The sequence below is a fragment of the Typopeltis vanoorti genome, chromosome 5 (genome assembly GCF_054136105.1).
Source record: "Typopeltis vanoorti isolate ZY-2024b chromosome 5, IOZ_Tvanoo_1.0, whole genome shotgun sequence".
NCBI classification, from domain to species: Eukaryota; Metazoa; Arthropoda; class Arachnida; order Uropygi; family Thelyphonidae; genus Typopeltis; species Typopeltis vanoorti.
In genome coordinates, this window is record NC_143553.1 from 46,621,582 (window position 1) to 46,643,319 (window position 21,738).

General features: G+C 35.0%; 1 protein-coding gene across 1 annotated transcript in view; it reads right to left on the reverse strand.

The window, feature by feature from the left end:
• LOC150106356 (lipase maturation factor 1-like) overlaps nucleotides 1–21,738 on the reverse strand; it is a 239,147-nt gene that overhangs the window by 161,627 nt on the left and 55,782 nt on the right. The window contains exon 5 of the mRNA XM_090393097.1: nucleotides 12,088–12,236. Coding sequence (XP_090249223.1) covers nucleotides 12,088–12,236 — 149 coding nt within the window. The remainder of the gene's footprint in view (nucleotides 1–12,087; nucleotides 12,237–21,738) is intronic.

Sequence of the window (21,738 nt, forward strand, 5' to 3'; positions counted from 1 at the left end):
AAGTAATTATTTCTCAGTAGTGTATAAATTTTATTTCCTTCCTACCATTTGATCATTCCTCCTTCCAATCTATGTTTCTATAGTTGAAGTTCACCCATAATAATTACTTGATCTGCACTCATTATACTAATTTGCTGATGCTTGTCTTCCACATCGTCCCTGGAGCCTCCTGGTCTACAGCAGCAACTGACCACAGGTATTTGTCACTTTTCCTATTGGCTCTCTATCTCACACCAGACTGCTTCAAAAGAATTGCTATTCACCCACTTGTCTCTTACTCTTTTTGGTTGCAATTCATCTGCCATCATCAGCAGTACACTTCCCCCATCCAATCTTCTACATTCTCCCTTAAAATACTAAACTCTTCACATTTATTCCCATAAATACATCATCAGCTGTTAACTGTGTGTCACTAATGCCTATAACTTTTGGCAAGGTTACACTTACCAATGCCAGAAACTCCTTCCTCTTGTTCATGATACTTCTGGTATTAGCATATAGAAACCATAGTTCCCCAACCTCCTTTACATCCTGAACTGATTACTCTATTCAATATTTTTGCTTGAGAGACTACATTCCACATGCTTTGGTCATTCTTACACTCGCTCACTCATTTCATGGGTGACTGCACACACTCACTTGCATCATAAACCACAGAACACTGAAGAAAACATATCATGTCTTCATTCAGGACACTTCTGTAACTTCACTTTCTATATGAAAGAAACAACAAACTCCATTGAATACACTACTAAAAGCTAAATCATCACTTTAGAATGAATTAACTTTCTATATGAAAGCTTCAGTATTCTCCTTAAAACCTGATCAACAGTTTTAACACTTCAGAACAAATTTGACTTCTATATGAAAGCTTCTGCAGAAATAACCAAGGCCATATCCACTGTTAGAAATCACTTATCAGACTAAGAATCCTAAATAAAACAAACTTTACTGGGTCCATTTCTCTATGAACTGAAGATCAGGAAAGTTCCTTTTCAGCTTTAACTGAAATAAATCGTATATGGATTAACGACTACAATAAACTTCACACGTCTTTTTATACAAGGATATCCTCTCTCGGTCTTCATCTCTAACTTTTCTTCTAATTTCTGTCCAGTCTTCCTATACTGAAGACAGAGAAACTCTATAGTTTTCCCCTACTCTCCCCCCGATCAGCTGAATGCTTAGCAATGTTCGATAACATTCTTTTTATTTCTGTACATTAATTGGAAATACATTAACGCAACTTCTGCTCTGGTCCAGAAGTGAAGTTGTGCACTGCTATTACTGTTTTCTAGTGTTGGGCTTATAATTTCACAATGAAACAGCCAGAATTTATAACAATTCTAAATTTCTCAATCTTTTATGCACTGGGGTAAGGTCATGAAGAAGAAGCAACATGCAAAGCAAGACAATACAGTAAGCTGAAACTACATTTATCTAGGAAATTAAATCGGCTGGCCTTTCTGAAAAGATGTTGGAATACAAGCATGATACCTAAACTAAAAATCAAATTCCAGGTGAAAAAAAGCCCTCCATATATACAAACAGACCAGCCTTGCACAACTACGAGAACAGATTGCCGCAACGTCTGCCAATCCCTCTTCAAGACAAAAAGAATTCCTAAAAATAAAAAATAAGCACATCAAAAAAGCATAACATCCTGTGTAAACATAAATTGCAACTGCAAATTCTACTGTCCGATAGAATTTATCTTCAAAAAGTCTCAATGAAGATGCTGTCAGTGCTCTAAACTTTGGCCACAATTCTGCCATTGCACCAAAAGAAGTGCTAGTGCTAGACCTAATGTACAACATATGAGGGACATCCAGAAAGTAAGTTCCAATGGGCTTCAAAGAAACAAAAATATACTCACAAAAAAAACTTTATTGGAATTTAAAGTAGCCATCTTTCACTACTTCTCTACATAATTTCTGCCATTGTTCAGGCACTTATCATAACGGGGCACCAAGAGTTGTATACCTTCATCATAGAAGGTTCCCACCTGTGATGCAAACCACGTATTGACTGCTTCTTTGACCTTGCCTTGTTTCACTGCCTTGGTGACCAGCAGTTTCATTGTCTTGAAACTGCTGGTCACCAAGAAAAGATTTCAGATGTTTGAACAGGTGAAAGTTGTTTGGCACTAGGTGGACTATATGGAGGATGATGGAATTGTTCCCAGCCGAAGGTGGCGAGAAGTTGTTGTGTTATGCCAGACGTGTGTGTTCTCCATAAACCTCAATAAATTGCCAATGAATTTCAGTTGCTTTGACATTCCTCACATTCAAGAAATGGATAACTGAACGAATTTCACATACGGTGGGCGATTCGATTTTCTTAGACATTATAAACACACACCAAGAAGCATACGCACTGCGAGAATGTCTGAAAATGGCACCAACGCCTTGCTAAAATCAACAAACTTAGCAAGAATGCACACTACTACAATTGCAGCAGAGCAGTGAAAATATTTAAAAACGGAACTTACTTGCTGGACATCCCTCATAGAACATGGAATGTGTTACCTAGCTCCAGAAATAACCAACAACATCAGACTTGATGTTGCCAATATACTCTCCCAGTCATCGTCTCCAAAGAGTAATCTAACTTCAGGTCAACTCACTGTTCTCAGAAAGTTACGGAATATAAGTATTGCGATCACCAGAGTGGATAAAGATAATGCCAGTCATCCTTAATGCTAGGGAATATAATCAAAAAATGGATATTATTCTCAGAGATCAGGTTACCTACATCCCATTAGATCATGATCCCACAAGATGCAAGTTAAAAAATTAAAAAACTTACTTGAAAAAAAAAAAAGTATCTTAGTGGTTGTGAGAATCAAACCAAAGAGTTGATTCTCATCCCTTCCCCCAGATATATGGTTTACCTAAAATCCACAAACCTAATTCTCCCCCCCCCCCTAAGACCTAGAGTAGATGTCACTGATGCTACAAATTGTCAAAACAGCTGGCAAACTCTCTTAACCCCCCCCTCCTCACTGGACCTACCAATGGACCACATTCTATATAAAAAAGCTCTACTTAAAACCCTGATTGAAAATCTACAGATATAAACTTTGCCATCACCTCTTTTACCAATATTTCCTTAATTGACACCTAAACACTATTTTTCTCCTTCTGATATCTTAGATCTCTTTTCCTTTGCCATCAATTCTCATTATTTTTCTTGCAAAAACAAAATTTACAAATAGATAGAGGGATATGCTATGGGTTCTTCCTCTCATTCTCTTGCCAATTTTTACATGGAAATTTTTGAAAAACAAGCCATAGACTCAGCTCCTCTCAAACCTTCTATCTGGCTAAGATACATAGATGATGTGTTCTCTATTTGGCCTCATGGCCCACATACACACATTAGACTCTTTCCTTGGTCACCTCAACAGTCTACATCCAAGAATCAAGTTTATGATGGAAAAGGAAAATAACAGTTTACCCTTCCTAGACACCTTAGTAACATGCCTTCCAAATGGTAACCTCTCGTTCACTGTATATAGAAAACCCACTCACACAGGCAGATACAATCACAAACTTTTCCAACACCACCCCTCTCAACAATATGGCATCATCAAAACTCTAACCAATCGAACCTATAATCTTTGTTCCAGTGAAACCTCTCTTTCAACTGAACTCAACCACATACACAACACCTTTGATATTCATTGAACTCCATTGATATTCAATCTGTACTCTGATGATCTTGGGAATCATTTGACATGTAACGTACAGCAATTTGCTGGTGATGCAAAGATGGGTAGAGTAATCAGGAATGCTGATATGCAGTACTTGCAGAATGATTTGAATAGGCTAAATTGTGGGCATGTCAAAATGGCTGTCGTTTCAATGTTAATAAACATAAAGTCATGCACTTTGGTGTGATGAGATATACAATGTCATATTATATTGGTGGGATTATGTGCTTGAAGAAACTGATGAGGCTAGGGATCTTGGAGATTTAGTAGACAGGAAGTTAATGTTCAAGGGTCATATAGCAAAAATTGTAAATACAACTGAGAGAATAATGGTAATGCTGAAATGAACCTTGACATGTAAAGATAAGGTAGTCATTTTGCCTCTTTACAAGACCTTGATAAGACCTCACTTGTACTACTGTGCCCAAGTCTGGTCTCTTGGTTTCTGTTGTGAATCTAATACAGTGGAGAGAGTGAACAGACTGAGAATTTGTAGACTGCAGACACTAACAAACAGGAAAAAAGAGGATGTTATCACTGAGACTTACAAACTTCTGAAAGGGTTATGCTTATGCAATATTTCAGTAGATGGAATTTTTCATTTTATGGATTGTGGGGAAAAGACGTGAGGGCATCCATGGAAGTTGATAATGAATGCTGTCAAGGAGGAGGTTAGAGCTAGATTTTTCTATCATAGAGTAGTGTGTGATTGGAATGGATTGCCATTGGATGTTGTGCGTGCAGGGAGCGTGAATGAATTCAAGAAAAGGTATTCCAGCTGGTGTGAATAGTATGGCCTCCCTCAATGAGTTCCTGACACTCTATAGGTCTCTCTTAATAATAATAATAATAAATTTGTATTTGTAATAATTTTGTATTTGTAATAATGAGTTCTTTTTCTTTCCTTGTGGTTATATCCGTTGCTTTACTATTATTTTTGTTCTAGGTTTTATCAGAACTTTCCAGTCCTCACCCCCCTCATAAATGGAATAGCTGAAAGCCATCCGATTCTCTCTTTCTGAATGAATCCAAGAAAGGAAGGTCTCCATTATAAATAGATGATAAAGTGGCTGGGATCTCTCGGCTTTTCCATTTATAAAAAGCTGACATTTACTTTTTTTTTTGTGATATAAATAACAACATATATTTATATAAATATATATTGTTATTTATAACAATATATATTCAAGGAAAATCAAGGAAAAGGAGTAGCCATAGTATTCAACACTAAATACGAGGCCAATCTTCTTGAATGGCAGGCAGTCTCAAGTAGAGTGATGTGCGCAAATATGAGAATGGGGAACTGGACAATGAGGCTAATTTGTGCCTATGGTCCCACAGAAGGTGGTTCTACTAAGGTAGAAGTGGAGCATTTTTTGAGGCTTTAGCGAAAGCAACTGACACAATGAAAAAGGAAAAGTTGGTCCTTGTTGGGGATCTAAATAGCAGAATAGGAAATGACTGTCAGACATAGAAATATTTTAGGAAAATTTGGAGAAAAGAGCAAAGCTAATAATAATGGCAAATACCTGTTGGATTTCTGCTCAGGACATGGACTGGTTATTACTAACACCATGTTCCAACATAAAAATGTGCACAAATTCACATGGAGAGAAGAGGCAAGGAATAAGAAAAGTTTCATTGACTATGTTATTGTTGATAGTGATGTTTTCTCCCTGGTGCAGAACACCAGAGTGTACAGAGGATTTGAAATTGGAAGTAATCACTATTTAGTCTTGAGTGGAATAAAACTGAATTTCATATTGAAAAGAATAACATGTAAGAAAGTTTTAAAGTGAATAAAAGTTGAGCAGCTCTCAAATATGAACTATAGACTAAAATACACAAAGATTATTGATGAAAAAATGAAAGAGTTTGAGAAAAGAAACCAAACCTTGGAGATTCAGTGGCAAGCCTTGAAGAAAACCCTGATTGATTCAGCCAGAGAGGAAATTAAAGGAAAAGAAGAAAGCATATCAAAAGTTCCTGGCAAATAAGTCAGCTTGTGCTCTTAGAGAATACAGAGACAAATGTAACAAAGCTAAGCACTGTGTAAAACTAGCTAAACTAAAGTCATGGGAGGACTTTGGTAAGAACATAGAAAATAAATAATCATGTGGTGGATAGTGGCCCTTCCCTTAATGCATAGCATCGTACATGTCCACAAGGAGATGTGCTTTGCATTATGGGAGATACTAAGGCAAGCAATCAGAACTTATTCCACCTTTACCACGAGTTGCCTCAAACCTGAAAATACTTCTGGCACAAACTTGGCTTACTTGGGAAAAAAGTATTAAAACCAAGTTTATAAAATTGCTTGGTATCTTTAACGTTTAGCTATGTTTTGTTTATGACTATATTAATTACTATGTTCTCAGTTTTCCATGGGTTCCTAATAGTATAACATCTGTTGCATTCATTTCTATCTTCATGTCACTGTCCCTTCTTTGTGTGTATTCACTATGATGATGTGACGAGTTTCTCATCACAAAATATTTTATAGTAAATTCCTTATTTTTCTTATGTGATATGTGTGCAAAGTAATTAATCACTTATCAGACACTAATAATCTTATTCTCTTCATTCATTCTCATAGTTCTTTCATATTTTTTTCAAAGTGTACCTAATGTAATTTTTGAAGTAGATGCAAAGCAGAAATCTAAACAAAAAACTATCTTTTGAGTCAAAAGGTTTTGTTTTGACTTCCATTTTATTTATTTTATTCTTTTTTTTTCAAAATGCTGACTAAAGGCAGAACTTTAAAAAATTCTAAAATTAAAAACTTAGCATAAGAAACATTCCACAAAATAATAGTTATAAAATACTTGTTTCTCCTAGCTAGCTAAGTGGATTGTATACATGCTCTCTAATCAATAGGCTGTGGATCCAATTCCCACTACATGGATGTTTGTAAATGTCTTTTGGTGAGATGATATTTTATCACCCTCAGACTCTAAAGCAGGCATTTAAATTATACAACCCTCAGCCAACCTAAGGTACTAATACACTATAGGCTCAACCTTTCTTGAATAAGATGAATAGAAAAGAAAAGAAAAATTCATGACACCTCCATTCCACCATTGCAAAATTACCACTATATATATGTGTGTGCGTATGTGTGTGTACACACACACACACACACACAATGAAAACTGAACTGAAAAGTTATGATAAACAACTAGAACAAAAACGATTTTAAAGCAACTGATATAACTATAAGAAAGAACATATCTTAGAAACCTTTAAATCCCATATTTCATCAAAGTGTAATAATTTGTTCTTTTTCTTTTAAAATATATAAGACATGTCAGGGGTTTTGAAGAAATATGAAGACACAGGGCTGAGGACCGTCATCAAGTTTTTCGTGCTGCAAGAAAAGTCTGCAACTGAGATTCACCAAACTTTGTTTGAGATTTTAAGGGACTGTGCCCCAGCATATCCAACAGTTGCCAGATGAGTGGTCAAGTTCAAACTGGGCATCCTGAGACAACAGATACTCTGGTCAGAAAGACTTTCCACAACAATCATACCTGAAAACATCGATGCAGTGTATGCCATGATCCTTGATGACAGACAAATACCAGCCATAAACATTGCAATGACTCTAGAGATATCCAAGGAATGAGTTGGGGTGTTGGGGGTCATTATCCATCAACCAATATCGGGACACGCAGAAGCTCTCAGTGAAGTGGGTCCCCAAAAGAAAGAATGTTTGCTGTCATCTCAAGGGATTTTAGATCATTTTGAGAAATCAGGTGCAAATATTTTGACTCATATTGTGACTGTTGATGAAATATGGCTTCATCACTATGACCCAGAGACCAAACAACAGCCAATGGAGTGGAGGCACAAAGGTTCTCCACAGAAGTTCTGAACCCAAAAGTCAGCAGGGAAGGTTCTTGTGTTGACTTTTGGAATATGGATAATGTAATCCTTACCAAGTACCTCAAAATAGGTGAAACTGTTATAGCAGCAGTTTATTCAACAGCTCTGAAGAAAATGAAGGATGTACTGAAGGAAAAAACTGAGCAGAGACATGTTGCTTTTGCAAGACAATGCACTTGCTCATGAACCCTGACTTACAATACACAACTTGGGGCTTTCAATGTCTGCCCTACCTATCCTATTTGCCAGACTTGGCCACACCTGACTACTTCCTATTCCCAAATTTAAAGAAACACTTGAAAGGAACAAAATTTACCACAGACGATGAAGTCAGATCTGCAGCTGAGAACTGGTTTGTGCGACAAGGGAAAGACTTTTTTCTCAGAGGATTGCAAATGATGAAGCAGCATTGTAACAAGTGTATAAACACTTCCTGGGGAATATGTAGAATAATGTGTTAGTAGCATGGTTCTACCTCAATAATTCCTTCATGGTGATTATCACAACTTTTCAGCACACCCTCGTGTGTGTGTGTGTGCGCACACACACACACCAAATATTGCTAATGGAATATATATATATATATATTTTTTTTTTTTTGGAAGTAGATGAAATGACTAGAAACTGAGAAATAAAAATAGGAACACTATAGTTTATTTAAAATAAACCACACAACTAGTTTTATCATCTTAGAAGACTTCACTGAGTGCATTACATGAGAGAAATATAAACACATTGTGAGAGTATATCGAAACATTAAAATACTAATGCATTGACATTTGAAGGCATTCTGTGCATCACTTCATTGTTGGCTGTATGCATGCATGCATTCATGATCTCATGAACACCAAAGTTGGATAGCAGCGAAGTGACAATCCAAAAGATTATAACTGAGGTCAGTGTTGAGATGTACTGGCCTGAGGATGATTTCTTTAAATTCTACAATTTTTCTTTCCAGTTCATCAAAAGCATCAAAAGATGTTTTCCAGTTTGTTCCATATGACTGCATGAGTGATAGAGTTTTTGTCGTTAGTGTCAGCAGAATTCAGGATGTGATTAGACAGAGCACTGGCTCTAGTTCTGCCATATGTGATGTCTCTCTTATGTTCTTCTAGACATAACTCGATGGATTTTTCAGTCTGTCCAAAATAACGTATGTTGCAGCTGCACCAACAAAACAGTGGGATATTTATGTAAACAGTAGGATATTTATGTTTAGGCGTACTGAGTAAGGAAGTCTGGGATGCTAAATTGTAATATATATATATATATATTACAAGAAATGTGCTCAGAATTGATTTAACCAACTTGCTCAAGATTTTCTTTTTTTTTTTTTTTGGAAAATAAAAGTTCAATTTTGATGATTTTGTTCCAAAAATCAAGGAGTAATTTCAAAAAAAAAATATCTCCTGACACCTTTTATTCTCTAAAGGGAGTAGGAAGAATACTTTTTGTGCCTTGACTTTTGGAAATAAGTAAGCAGCTCTACTCATTGTGACTGTTTACTTCAGCTTATGGTTATCAGTAAAACCAACAGTAATAACTTTAATGAATTAAAGGTACAAATATTTCGTACTGAAAGTAACAGTACATCATCAGCGTAGAATAAACAGTTAAAGGAATGGAATACAAAGTACAGAACAGTCGGTGGATTACCAATTAAATTGTTGCCACGTGCCAGAAGATTAATATTAATAAAATATTATGAAATAATTCTTAAAAACTATTTCATTGATGATTGCATAAGATGAGAATCTCCCAAACTTTTGGGAGAGAGAGACAGTTATTTCGATTCATTTGGCTGATGTAAAAGGGATTTGCAAAAAGATGAGAATCTCCCAAACTTTTGGGAGAGAGAGACAGTTATTTCGATTCAAATTTGGCTGATGTAAAAGGGGTTTGCAACTTTCTTTAAAAAGGCGTTCATATTTAAACCTGCATATGTTTAGTGTCAATGTTATGTTGTGCTAGACCAGACTTATGAGGTTTCATGTATTCAATATAATACTGACATTCCTTCATTCTTTTTTCCACAGAACGGCCTGTTTGTCTGAATATATGATAAATTACATTCACATGGTATCGGTAAACACCAACTAATGATAGAAGTGCCAGTTTGTCTTCTGTAGATGGCAACAAGTGAGAAATTTTGTTGAAAGGAAAATATGTGGGAATAAGATGATACTTCTTCAAAATTCTGCCTGAGATGCCTGAAATATAAGGATTGGAACTCTGCGGTCTGTTGAAGAATCCTGAGGTGTTGGAACATAGGAATCAACTATCTGCTGGATTTGATTAGGGTTGTAACCATTAGATTCTAAAAGCTCTTGTTGTAAGCTTAATGGGGAGGAGCACACTTTATGTGCTCTATTAATTAAAGATTTGATAATACCGATTTTTTGAGAGGTGTGATGAGCAGACTTTTGATGAATGTATCTGCTAGTAAAGGTAGGTTTTCAATAGACACTTGTTGACAAAGTATCAGAGGATGTGCATGTAAGGAAGATGTCCAAGAATGATAAACTACCAGACTTTTCTTTTTCCATGGTGAACTGAATGCGTGGGTGAAGGCTATTTATCTGTTGTAGAAATGTGGTAAGTTCCTCTTCAGCATGTGGCCAAATAGCAAAGGCATCATCGACATAACGAAACCAAAGAGAGGGTTGGGGATGAATGGATGAAAACAAGGTGTCTTCCAGATGTTTCAAAAAATAGTTTGCCAAAGGTGGACAGAGGGCTACCCATGGCAGTACCTTCAACTTGTTTGTAGATCTTGTTTTTCCAGCTGAAGTATCCTGAATGTATAACAAATTCAAAAATCTTTGCAATATCCAGAGGGTAATCATCATTTAGTAAGTTGACAGTGTCAGCTAATGGAATATTGGTAAAAAGAGGAAACAATATCAAAACTGAGTAACAAGTCACTCTTTGATTTGAACATCCTTGATTTGTTCAAGGAAATGTGTCGAATTTTTGATGAATGATCTAGAATGTCCAGTAAGGGCAGTTAATGAACGCGACAAAAATTAAGCAATTCGATAAGTGGGAGAGTCAATACAATTCACACTTTATATGTGTTAAGTTATTAATTTTAATTATGCCACAGTTACCTCTAAAGATTAGACTTATGGTTATCGGTGATTTGAAGATCATGGATGATGAAAATATAGCAGTCGACTGCCACGATCATATTCCATCCTAGTGTTTAGGCTTTTACATTGATTCTCCAGCATCGTGTATTGTTTAAGAAAATTTGTATTTGTTAATAAATAAAATTATTTACTTATTATCTATATTTTGCCGAAGTCAAATAGGCATTTTCAGGATTAATATGCTTGTATTAGACAGGCGCATGCAGGCATACTTCAGTAACAAAGATGAAAAAAAAATGGAGAGATATAGGGAGACCTAAAGTCCTACAATTATGTCACCTATTGGCTTCAGTTAGGTGTTCTTGGTTGTTAGGCTGTCTGTCTGCAGATGAGGGTTTCCCATAATGGGGGGGGGGAGTCTGATGCAACCAAATTTGTTTAAGTTGGGCTAGTTGGTGAGAGCTGCAGCTGATTCGAGGAAAAGCCTCTCAAACTTGAATTTGCTTTGGTGGAGTAAGGTGGCTTTTTTCCAATGGATCCTGTGGTAGGTATCCAGGGTATGGTCTGCCAATCCTGAGCAGCCATAGTGGTAGAAGCAGTGGAATCATCCTATTCCATATAATCTAACTGTTGTTATTGTCTGAAAGAGTGCAATTTGTACAGATAATTTTCTGAAGGGCAACTGAAGCTTCTGATAAAAAAAAGAACATGATTATCCATAACGAAGACTAACTCAGGAAATAGTTCAACAACAACAAAAGGAAGATCTGTCAGAAAAGTTCATCTTATCTTCAAATGAAATCGAAAAAAAGCACTGCAAGATTTTTTTAGGCAACTTAGGACTAAATACACATGAATAATTAACATGATTATCCATAACGAAGACTAACTCAGGAAATAGTTCAACAACAACAAAAGGAAGATCTGTCAGAAAAGTTCATCTTATCTTCAAATGAAATCGAAAAAAAGCACTGCAAGATTTTTTTAGGCAACTTAGGACTAAATACACATGAATAATTACATGGGATAAAGGATTAAAAATTTAACCTAATTAAAATCATTATTCAATTATTAGATAGCTTTCATGATGGTTAATGTGTCAAATTTTTTCCAATTACATAATAGTGAGTATTGAAACCCACCAATTCTTAAGCACAATGAACCCAATATCCAAGAACTGATATCCAATCCTCTCAAAACAAATTGTGATGCAATCAGAACCTTAAAAATTAATGAAAATAATTTACAAATCAAATTACCAAGACAAAATATTAAATAAGTGCTAATAATACAACTTTTCTTTTAATTCAGAGCTAGAGCAAACATTTCTTCTTTAATCACATCCATTTTCAATCAATGAAATCTAATTGCAGTATCTTCAAGACAAAAACTTACAGCTCCAAGCATGATTCTGAATAACAGCCATCTATAACTCCAAATAACAACAGAAGGTGGTGGTGTTTCTCTTGGTAACTGTTTCCATGTTAATAATGGACAGAAAAATATTGCTAAAAATCCTGTTTCCAACAACTGTGATTCCCAACCTGTAACAGAATTAGAAATTAAAGTCACATTACAAAGAAAAAAATATAGACTTTTCAACGGCAACATAATACATACCAAAGATGTTGCAAAGACTTATGATATTAAGTTAATTTACAGAACATTCATGATTCTTAAAGTTTTAAGAATTCACATTTCATTTCTTCTTCTTAAGTAGTTTCTTTACTTAAGAAGAAGAGAATCATGGTACACCACTGTGTCCATTCCTCTGCCATCCTTTTGATCTTGTAATAGCTCTTGTTGCTCACCCATTTCATCAACCCAAAAAGTTCTTGGTTTACTAGGAGATCTTCTTCCCTCTACTTTTCACTCCAGTATTTCCAAAGACATTTTCCCTGCTGATCCTCTTAACACATGTCCTACCACCATCTTGAACTTTCTCTTTATAAGGTCTTCCGCAAGTGTTCTTTTGGTTCCCATTAACTTCAATACCTCTTCATTAGTTTCTATTATCCTTCCAAGAAATCTTCAGTGCTCTCTTATATCACATCTCAAAGGCCTGCAATTCCCTAATTATGGATTTTGTATATGTCCATGTCTCACATCCATAATTCAATGTGGACCATATATAGGATTTTATTATTGTTATTTTAGTCTATTTATTCAAAAGGACATTAGTAATTTATTATTTCAAATGCCTCTTTTGCCTTAGCTATTCTTGATTTTATTTCCATAACTGTTGTTCCATCTTCTGTAATCATTACTCCTAAATAATTATGAATCCTTTACATTTTAAATGAATCGCACTGATACTCTTAAATTTGTGTTTTGTTGCTGTTTTTTTTAATTTTTTTTTATTACCATATACTTTGTTTTAGCTATATTTAATACCAAGCCATAATTCTGACTCTTTTTGATTAGTATTTCAACCATATTTTATAACTGTTTTTGATTTTGGTTTTGAACACCAAATCATCAACAAATCTAATATTGTTAACTCTCTTGCCATTTATTTTTATTCCTATTTCAACTGCTTCATATTCTTTCATTATCGTTTCACTATATATACCGTATATTCCGGCCAACAAGTCGACTTGGCATATAAGTCGATATTGGAATTTTTTGAGTTTGAGTTTTTATAGTATACTCATCATATAAGTCGACTTGAAAAATTTCTTTGTCATATTGATCAGTTGACCAATAGTGAACTAAAATGCAATGGCTCCTTTTAAAAGAATGAAATATGATGCGAGTTTTAAGTGCAAAGTGATTAAATTTGCAAAAGAAAATACTAACTGTGTTGCTGCACGTTCAGTTCGGAGTAAACGAAAAACTAGTTCGCGATTGGAGAAAAAATGAAACTTTAATAATGAAAATGCCAAAAAATAAGTGTGCATTATGGAAAGGAATTTGTAAGTGGCCTATTCTGGAAAATAATGTTGAGGATTGGGTTCGAGAAAATCGCCAAAATGGAATCGTTATAACGAGAAATAATATTCGTTTATTTGCTTTGAAGTGGGGCAAAGCAAATAAAAAGGACAGTGAAAACTTCAAAGCTACAGTGAGTTGGTGTGTAGCCGGTTTATGGAAAGGAAAAATTTAGTGCTTTGACTAAAAACGAAAATCGCACAGAAGCTGCCAAAGGATTTGGATGGTAAGTTATTAAGTTTTCAAAGATTTATAATTGCTAAAAGAAAGCAAAAAAATTATTTATTGTCTCAAATCAGAAATATGGATGAAACTCCAGTTATGTTTGACATGATTAGGAATAGAACAGTAGAATTGAAAGGAAGTAAAACTATTTCTTTAAAAACAACTGGACATGAAAAAAGCCGTTTCACAGTTGTACTTGCTTGTATGGCTGATGGTACTAAATTAAAACCTATGATAATTTTTAAAAGAAAAACAATGCCAAAGATCAAAATTCCAAGAAACGTTTTTGTCCATGTTCATGAGAATGGTTGGATGGATGAAGCAGGAGTTAAGCTGTGGATAAAAAATATTTGGAATACACGACAAGGTGCATTAAAAAATCCAAACACTCTTTTAGTGTGGAACATGTTCAAATCCCATTTAACGGAGAGCACAAAATCTTTATTAAGAGAGAATAATACCAATATGGCAGTGATTCCGAGTGGGTTAACTTCACTAGTGCAACCGCTAGATGTTTGTATAAACAAGTGGAATGCGTGGATGCAAGAAGGATAGAAAAGTAACACAAAAGGAGGACAAATGCGACATGCGTCTTTGGTAACTATGTGTGAATGGATAGCGAAAGCATGGGATGAAATAAAACCAGATATAGTAATAAAATCTTTTAAAAAATGTGCTATATCTAACAAATTAGATGGCTCGGAAGATGATTTTGTTTACAATGATGATGAAATTGATGCTAAATCTGATGGAGAAAATAAATACAATTTATATGACAATATACCAGAAGAAATTACAGAACCAGTGTACAATGAACTTTTCATACATTCAAACAGTGAAAATTAAATTTTAATTATGTAGTTACCTACCTATTTTCTTTTGTAAATAAATAATTATATAACATGTAAATAATTTTTTCTGTAAATAAATTTGATGTAAGTTGAAATATTTTTACTTATTTACCCTTTTTGTATATTGCTAATAAATTTAACAGAATATGATACGTACTAGTTTTTTCTTGGAAAGCAATCAATTTTTGACCCGGCATATAAGTCGACCTAAAAAATTTAGTACTTTTTTTTTTTCAGTGCTGAAAAGTCAACTTATATGCCGGAATATACGGTATATTGAAAAGCATAGGGGATATTATACACCCTTCTCTCATTCCTCTTTTGATATCTATTGTTTCATTATTTATAATTTGTAACATTATAAATGTGTCTATAAATTATAGACACATTTATAATTTGTGTCTTCTGATTCCAGTATAATTCTATTATTATTATTCTGAGGTCTTCTGTATCAATTTGCATGTCTTTTAATATTTCTTTTAACTTTTCATGGCTTACTGTGTCAAATGCTTTTTGAAAATCTATAAAGCTTATATATGCTATTATTTATTTCTATTGAACTTTAATAACAGCTTTTAATTCATAAATTGCATTAATTATACTTTTCCCTGGCATGAATCCTTTTTTGCTGTTCACTTATTTATTATTATTTTCCTGACCCCTATGGAGTGACAAGATTCATCACAGGTGGTCAACACTAGTGAACACAAAGTCTATCATACCATTCCTTAAAACCATCCCCAGTCTGCACTTTTACCATCTTCTCAGGCAATGTATTCCATGATCCTACTATTCTCCATGCAAAAAACTTACTTCTTACCCTTTTACTCACCACCTCCTTTTGCAACTAACAGGGATGGCCTCTTATTATTGTTCCTTTCCCTTGTTTTACCATATGAAAAACCTCCTCAGTGTTAATATAGTAACCCTTCAACAGCTTAAATGTCTCTTGATCATATTCCCCTCCCTTTGCCTTCTATCCTCCAAACTCTGCAGTTCACATGCCATTGGTCTATCCTCATACTCAATATCGTACAGTCCTGACATCATTTTAGTTATCTGTCTCAGCACACTCACCAAGGTTACTTAACCCCTTAAAATCTTGGTGACCAGATATAAGCACAGAAATCCCGATGTGGTCCAATCAAAGCTTTATACAATGGGACCAGCATACTTTTATCTCTTGTGGTCAATGTTCTTCTCAACGTTGCCACAATTCTCTGAGATGTCTTCACAACCATTGCAATATGACCTCAAAACTTTAAATCTCTATCCACAATCACCCAAAGATTCCTTGCTTCCTCCAGTATAACTCCACCAAGTGAGGAAAAAAACACCCCATCTGTGGATCACAAATTTTAAAACCTTATATTTAGTTGCATTAAACTGACATCCCCATGTCAGTTTAATGCCAGTTTATTCAAATCCTCTTGAAGAGCCAAAACACCAGCACTATTACTAATAATCCCAAGCTTCACATCTGTAACAACTGACCATCTCTCTGTAGTCCTGTTACAATATCACTGACATAAAGACTGAGTAGAGATGATACCAGAACTGAACCCTGCAGAACTCCACTTGTTAACCTTTCTACTTCCTGATACAGTAGCATATAAATTAATCTGAATAAGTCAAATTTTCATCAAGTTTAGTTTTTGATTTTGGTTTGCTTTTTTTTGTTTTAGTTCACAATAATATTGGTTTGGTTTCAGTTTACTATTTTTAGTTTTGCTTTTAGTTCACTATTTTGGTTGAATGCTGTGTGTTATAAAGGTTTTAACGGTCTCTATGATATTTATTAATAGTGTTGTGTGCTTTTAATAGTGTAAACAAGTTAACATTCATAATGTTTTATTCATTTTATGTAGCTATAAAATAGATACATCCAAGAAAATGTTCAAAAATATGTACTTTTTCTCAACACACATTCATGAATCAAAGACAAATTGCCAATGAGTATGATGTTGGCTTGGGTACTGTTAATGAGCTTTTAAAGTGGTTTAAAAACACATTAATATTTCCTTTTCTCCTGACAGAAAAGGAAAACTACATTTACTCAAGATCGTTTACTTAGGAAAAGCAAAATGAATCCAAGTTTGTCTGCTGTAGACTAAATAGAGACTTGACAACTAATGGGATTAATATTTCTGACATGATAGTCCATCGAAGATTGCTGGAAGCAAGGAGGACTGCCTATAGACCAAAATAAAACAACTGTTGAGGAAGGCTATGCAGAAAAAGAGGCTTCAGTGGACAAAAAAAGGGTACAAAGACTGGACTGTTGAGAAATGGAAGAAGGTTATATTCTCAGATTAGAGCCATTTCTTTTTCCAAGGAGAGCAAGGACCCTATGTTTGCAAATCAGCAGCCAAGAAGACTTCTTCCACCTAAATTCAATAAGCTCCTAAACACCCAATTAAAAAGATGTTCTGTGGTTGTTTTACACATGACAGTTCAGGATCACTTGTGCCTGTTGACAGTATGATGAAAAGCGACCAATACATAAAAATATTTGAGAAAAGAGTGGTCACACAGATCCAGAAAGACAAAGAACTCATCTTCCAACAGGATCTCGCTCCATGCCACACTTCAAAAAAAAAAAAAAAAGGTGAAGGAGTTTCTTAAAAAAACAGCATACCATCAGTGGGCAGGTAACACTTCTGACATTAACCCAATAGAAAATATGTGAACCATAGTGAAAGAGACTTGGAAAATTAAATTGTGATACAAAGTAGAACTTAATACAATCTCCATTATAAAAGTATGCTATTGAGATGTAGAAATAAAAAAAAAAAAAAACGTGTTCTATGTTGGTAGAGGCTATGCCTGAGTCAAATTAATGAACTTAATTAGGAACTGAGAACCACATATAAATTATTAGGTAAAGTTGGAGTTAATTTTTTTTTTTTTTACTTATTTTCTTGCAAAATTAAAATTATTCTTTAAAATGTGAGTGTTCATATTAATTTGTTTGCTACTATAACTGTAATATATGCAGTCTTATTTTGTACAATTCCAATGTGGCTTTGGACCCAATACAGGCAAATATACATTCAGAACCAAAAAAACACCAAGAGAGGCATGTATGAGTTTCTCTGCAAGAATATAAAAATCAAAATACCATGGTGGACCGAAGGAGTTAAAGAGACAGTCAAGGAAAAGAAAAAAAGAGTAGTATTGAGTAAAAAAGAATAGTACTAAGAAAAAAGAGTAGTAGTTCCTGACAATTAAGTCAAATGGTACTCAGAGAAAATACAAAAGTCATGGGAAAACTTTAGTAAGAACATAGAAAGTAAATATCAGGAAGGTGACAAAATATTCTAAAAAAAGTATTGAAAAAGCTTAGAAATGGAGAAAAGAGTACTGTAAAAGGAATCAGAGATGATAAAGATCACATGAAAACTGAAGATATTCTAGATGCCTGGAGTAATTACTTTGAAACACTGCAAAATGAAACAAGCAGTAATAGCATGGTGGTAGACAACACTTAACAGGAAGGCGATCAGGAATACATATCAATACTTGAAATAGAAAAATCAATCAAAAACATGAAATGTGGAAAAGAAGCTGGAATAGATAACATTCGACCAGAAAGGCTCAAATATGGAGATATTAGTCTTTCACAGTGGTTACGCTGCATAATTCAGAAGGTCTGATAAGAGGCTGGAATTCTGGATGATTGGAATAGAGCTCTCATAGTACCCACCGATAAAAAAAACTATAAAAATAAAAAACAAAACAAAACTAAATGTCAGAATTACAGAGGAATTTCCCCTAGTGGGTGTTCATGGTAAGATTTATGCAAGTCTACTTGGAAAATGGCCAAGAAAAATTCTGGAAAGGAAGCTTGGTAAAAAACAAGGAGGATTCAGGCCAAATAAAAGTTGTCAGGATCAGACTTTAACTTTAAGATAAATAGTTGAGAAATCTTGGGAATATGACAAGGATTTGTATTTAAGTTTCATAGATCATGAAGGGCATATTGACAAGGTGCAAAAGAGGAAAACTATTCAAAACACTACGGTTATATGGTGTAAGTAGGACATTATATCAAGCAATACATAATCTTCATTTAAACTGTAAGTTAGCAGTTAGAATTGAAAGAGGTACAGGAAGATAGTTTTATGTTAAATTACATGTGAGATAAGCATTCATATTATCTACATGGGTCACATTATGAAGAAAAGTGGCATTAAACCTGATATTATTATTATTATTATTTCGGGCTACTCCAGGGAGTCCTTAGCCTCATCGAGGGAGGCCCTAAACATCATGTCCACACAACTATTCAACATTCTCACAGTATCTATCATATCTTGCCTTGAACTTGCTCACTGTCATAGCACCCACAACAGACTCTGGCAGCTTATTCCACTCATTTACCACTCTAAAAGTAAAGAACCCAGCTCTAACACCCCTGTTAACCACACTCTTGCCCAGCTTCCATAGGTGTCCCCTAGTTCTCCCACCACAAGTCCTGATCTCAAAAATATCCTCTGAATTAATCCTATAGAATCCTTTTAGCAATTTGAATGTCTCAATCATATCTCCCCTTTTCCGCTTATCAACTAGTTTCTGCAACCCACAAATCTTCAACCTGTTCTCATATGGTTCATTCCATAGACCTGCTATCATCTTAGTCACTCACCTCTGGATCCTCTCCACCTCCTCCCCATCAAGAATGAACCGAGGTGACCAAATCTGGGCACAGTAGTTGAGATGAGGTCTTATCAGGGCTCGGTACAGAGGTACAATAACTTGCTTGTCTCTACTCGTCAAGGTATTTTTCAACAACCAAGTGAGTTGATGAGCTGATTTAGCTACTTTTGCAATGTGCCCCCTAAACTTCATCTCCCTATCCACCAACACTCCCAAGTCCTTGGCCTCATCAATCTCTTGGAGTACAGTTCCATCAATGAGGTATATTGCTGCTAATCTTTTCACCCCAAAATGCATAACCTTACATTTTGTCACATTAAATTGACATCTATTCTCCTTAGCCCAGAACTCCAATCTATCTAAGTCATCCTGCAAGACTTTGACATCTTCTGCATTCACTATCGCCCTACCCAACTTTGCATCATCAGCGAACAAATGAAGTGTTCCACTTAGATCCTTCCCTATATCGTTAATGAACAGATTAAACAGCAGTGGTCCAACAATATCAAAATTGAAGATGTTAATCTCAGCTCTTACTTTATGCAGATGATATTATACTTCTAAATAAATCTAGTATAGGAATACAAGGATTCTCTGACTAAATTGAATACCTGCATCATAAATTTGGTATGAAGTTCAACAATACAAAGAAAATGAAAACAGACAGAAATATTGAAAGCATCATCTGCATCCTTGTTCTCTAGGAGAACCTAGAGAACAAGTAAAACAATTCAGCTATTTATGAACAATTTTTAGTGAAGATGGCAAATTAAATATGGAAATAGACAACAAAATTAGCAAAGCTGGCATGGTAAGGAACTCAACTGAATAAATTTATATGGAATAAGAGAGAAATTAGTCAAAACGCAAAACTAGCTGCATACTTAAAACCAATTTTTAACTTGTGAATCTGAGAACTGAGTTGGAAATGAAATACTTGATCAAAGAATAGAGACCACAGATAGGAGAGTGAACAGATGGCATGAATGGTAGTATCAATGGTATTAAAAATGAGAATATTAGGAAAGAACTTGGCATTGTTAACAAGCTAATCCGTAACCACTGTAGTAAAATTGGAAGAATAGCAGAACATTGCACCCTTCGATTGGAAAAGACCTGGGTTCGATTCTCGTCATGACGAGGGGAATCCTTATATGGGCTTTTTCAGTTGAAGGTGAGTTAGCCAATCTCATACGGTGATAGCAGGATTTTTTCTCCTGGAAACTCAGGTTTTTCATCCTGCATACAGACAAATTGGCCTTCAGAACACACGCAATTTACAGACAAAAAAAAATACTGTTGTTGGTGAGGATGGGCGATAGATAGCGTTAATGGTAATAGTGTCGTAGGTGGAGAATTAAGTAGTAGTATGGAGGATGAAATGTATTTAGCAAAGTAGAGTAGTGTGCCTGCCCACGATGAGTCCTTGGACTCCCTGGAGGTGTCACATGATAATAATAATAATCTCGGGTGGTATAGTCACCTAAACAGAATGGGAGATGAAAGTTAGCAAAACATGTGTTCTCTACCAGGTTGGTAGGAAAAAGACCCAGAAGGAAGATCAAGATATAGGTGGATTGATACAGTAAAAAGTGCCTTAGAAGATAGGCATATAAGATGATGATACTGGAGTTTTCACAGATAACAGATTAAGTTAAAGGAAAATTGTCAATAGGAGGTTAGTAATGATGTAATTTATTCATGTAGTATTATCACGATATCCTGTATGACAGATGAGGGTACTAGCACTGTTGTTAATTAATTTAAAATTTGTTTTAAACAATGTTGTTAATTCTGCTATAATAAAAGCAAGGTATTGGAGGAAAATTGTAGATAGGAAGTTAGTAATGATGTAAATTTTTCATGTCGTACAATCATATCCTGTACATCCCTTGAGGGTATATATCATGAATTTGATGATGATGATGATTTTTAACAGCGATCCAAACATTACATACACAGCTAGTTGAGAAGTTCTTAACAATGGACAGAATCATTTCTTGCTTTGTGACATAGAGAGAGAGCGAGAGAGAGAAGAAACATTCAAGAATAGCCAGCCTACTTGGCGAGTGGCTAGCATATCTGCTCTCAAGCCAAAATGCTATGGGTTTGAATCCCACTGCGGACATGGATGTTTGTGATTGTCTGTGAAAACACTAGTGGTGGTGATGGTAGGTAGATGACGTTGGTGTAGATGATGAAGGTAGTTGAGGTTCATTGTAGTTGGTGTATCGAATGGTGGAGAATGGAGAGCTGTTGAATAGATGCCCTCCCTCGATGAGTCTCTGGACTCCCTGGAGGTGTCATGTAACAATAATAATATGCTATCTTTTAGACACATACCAAAAACAGCCTTTCTATTTTTCAAGGTACTTCAGTA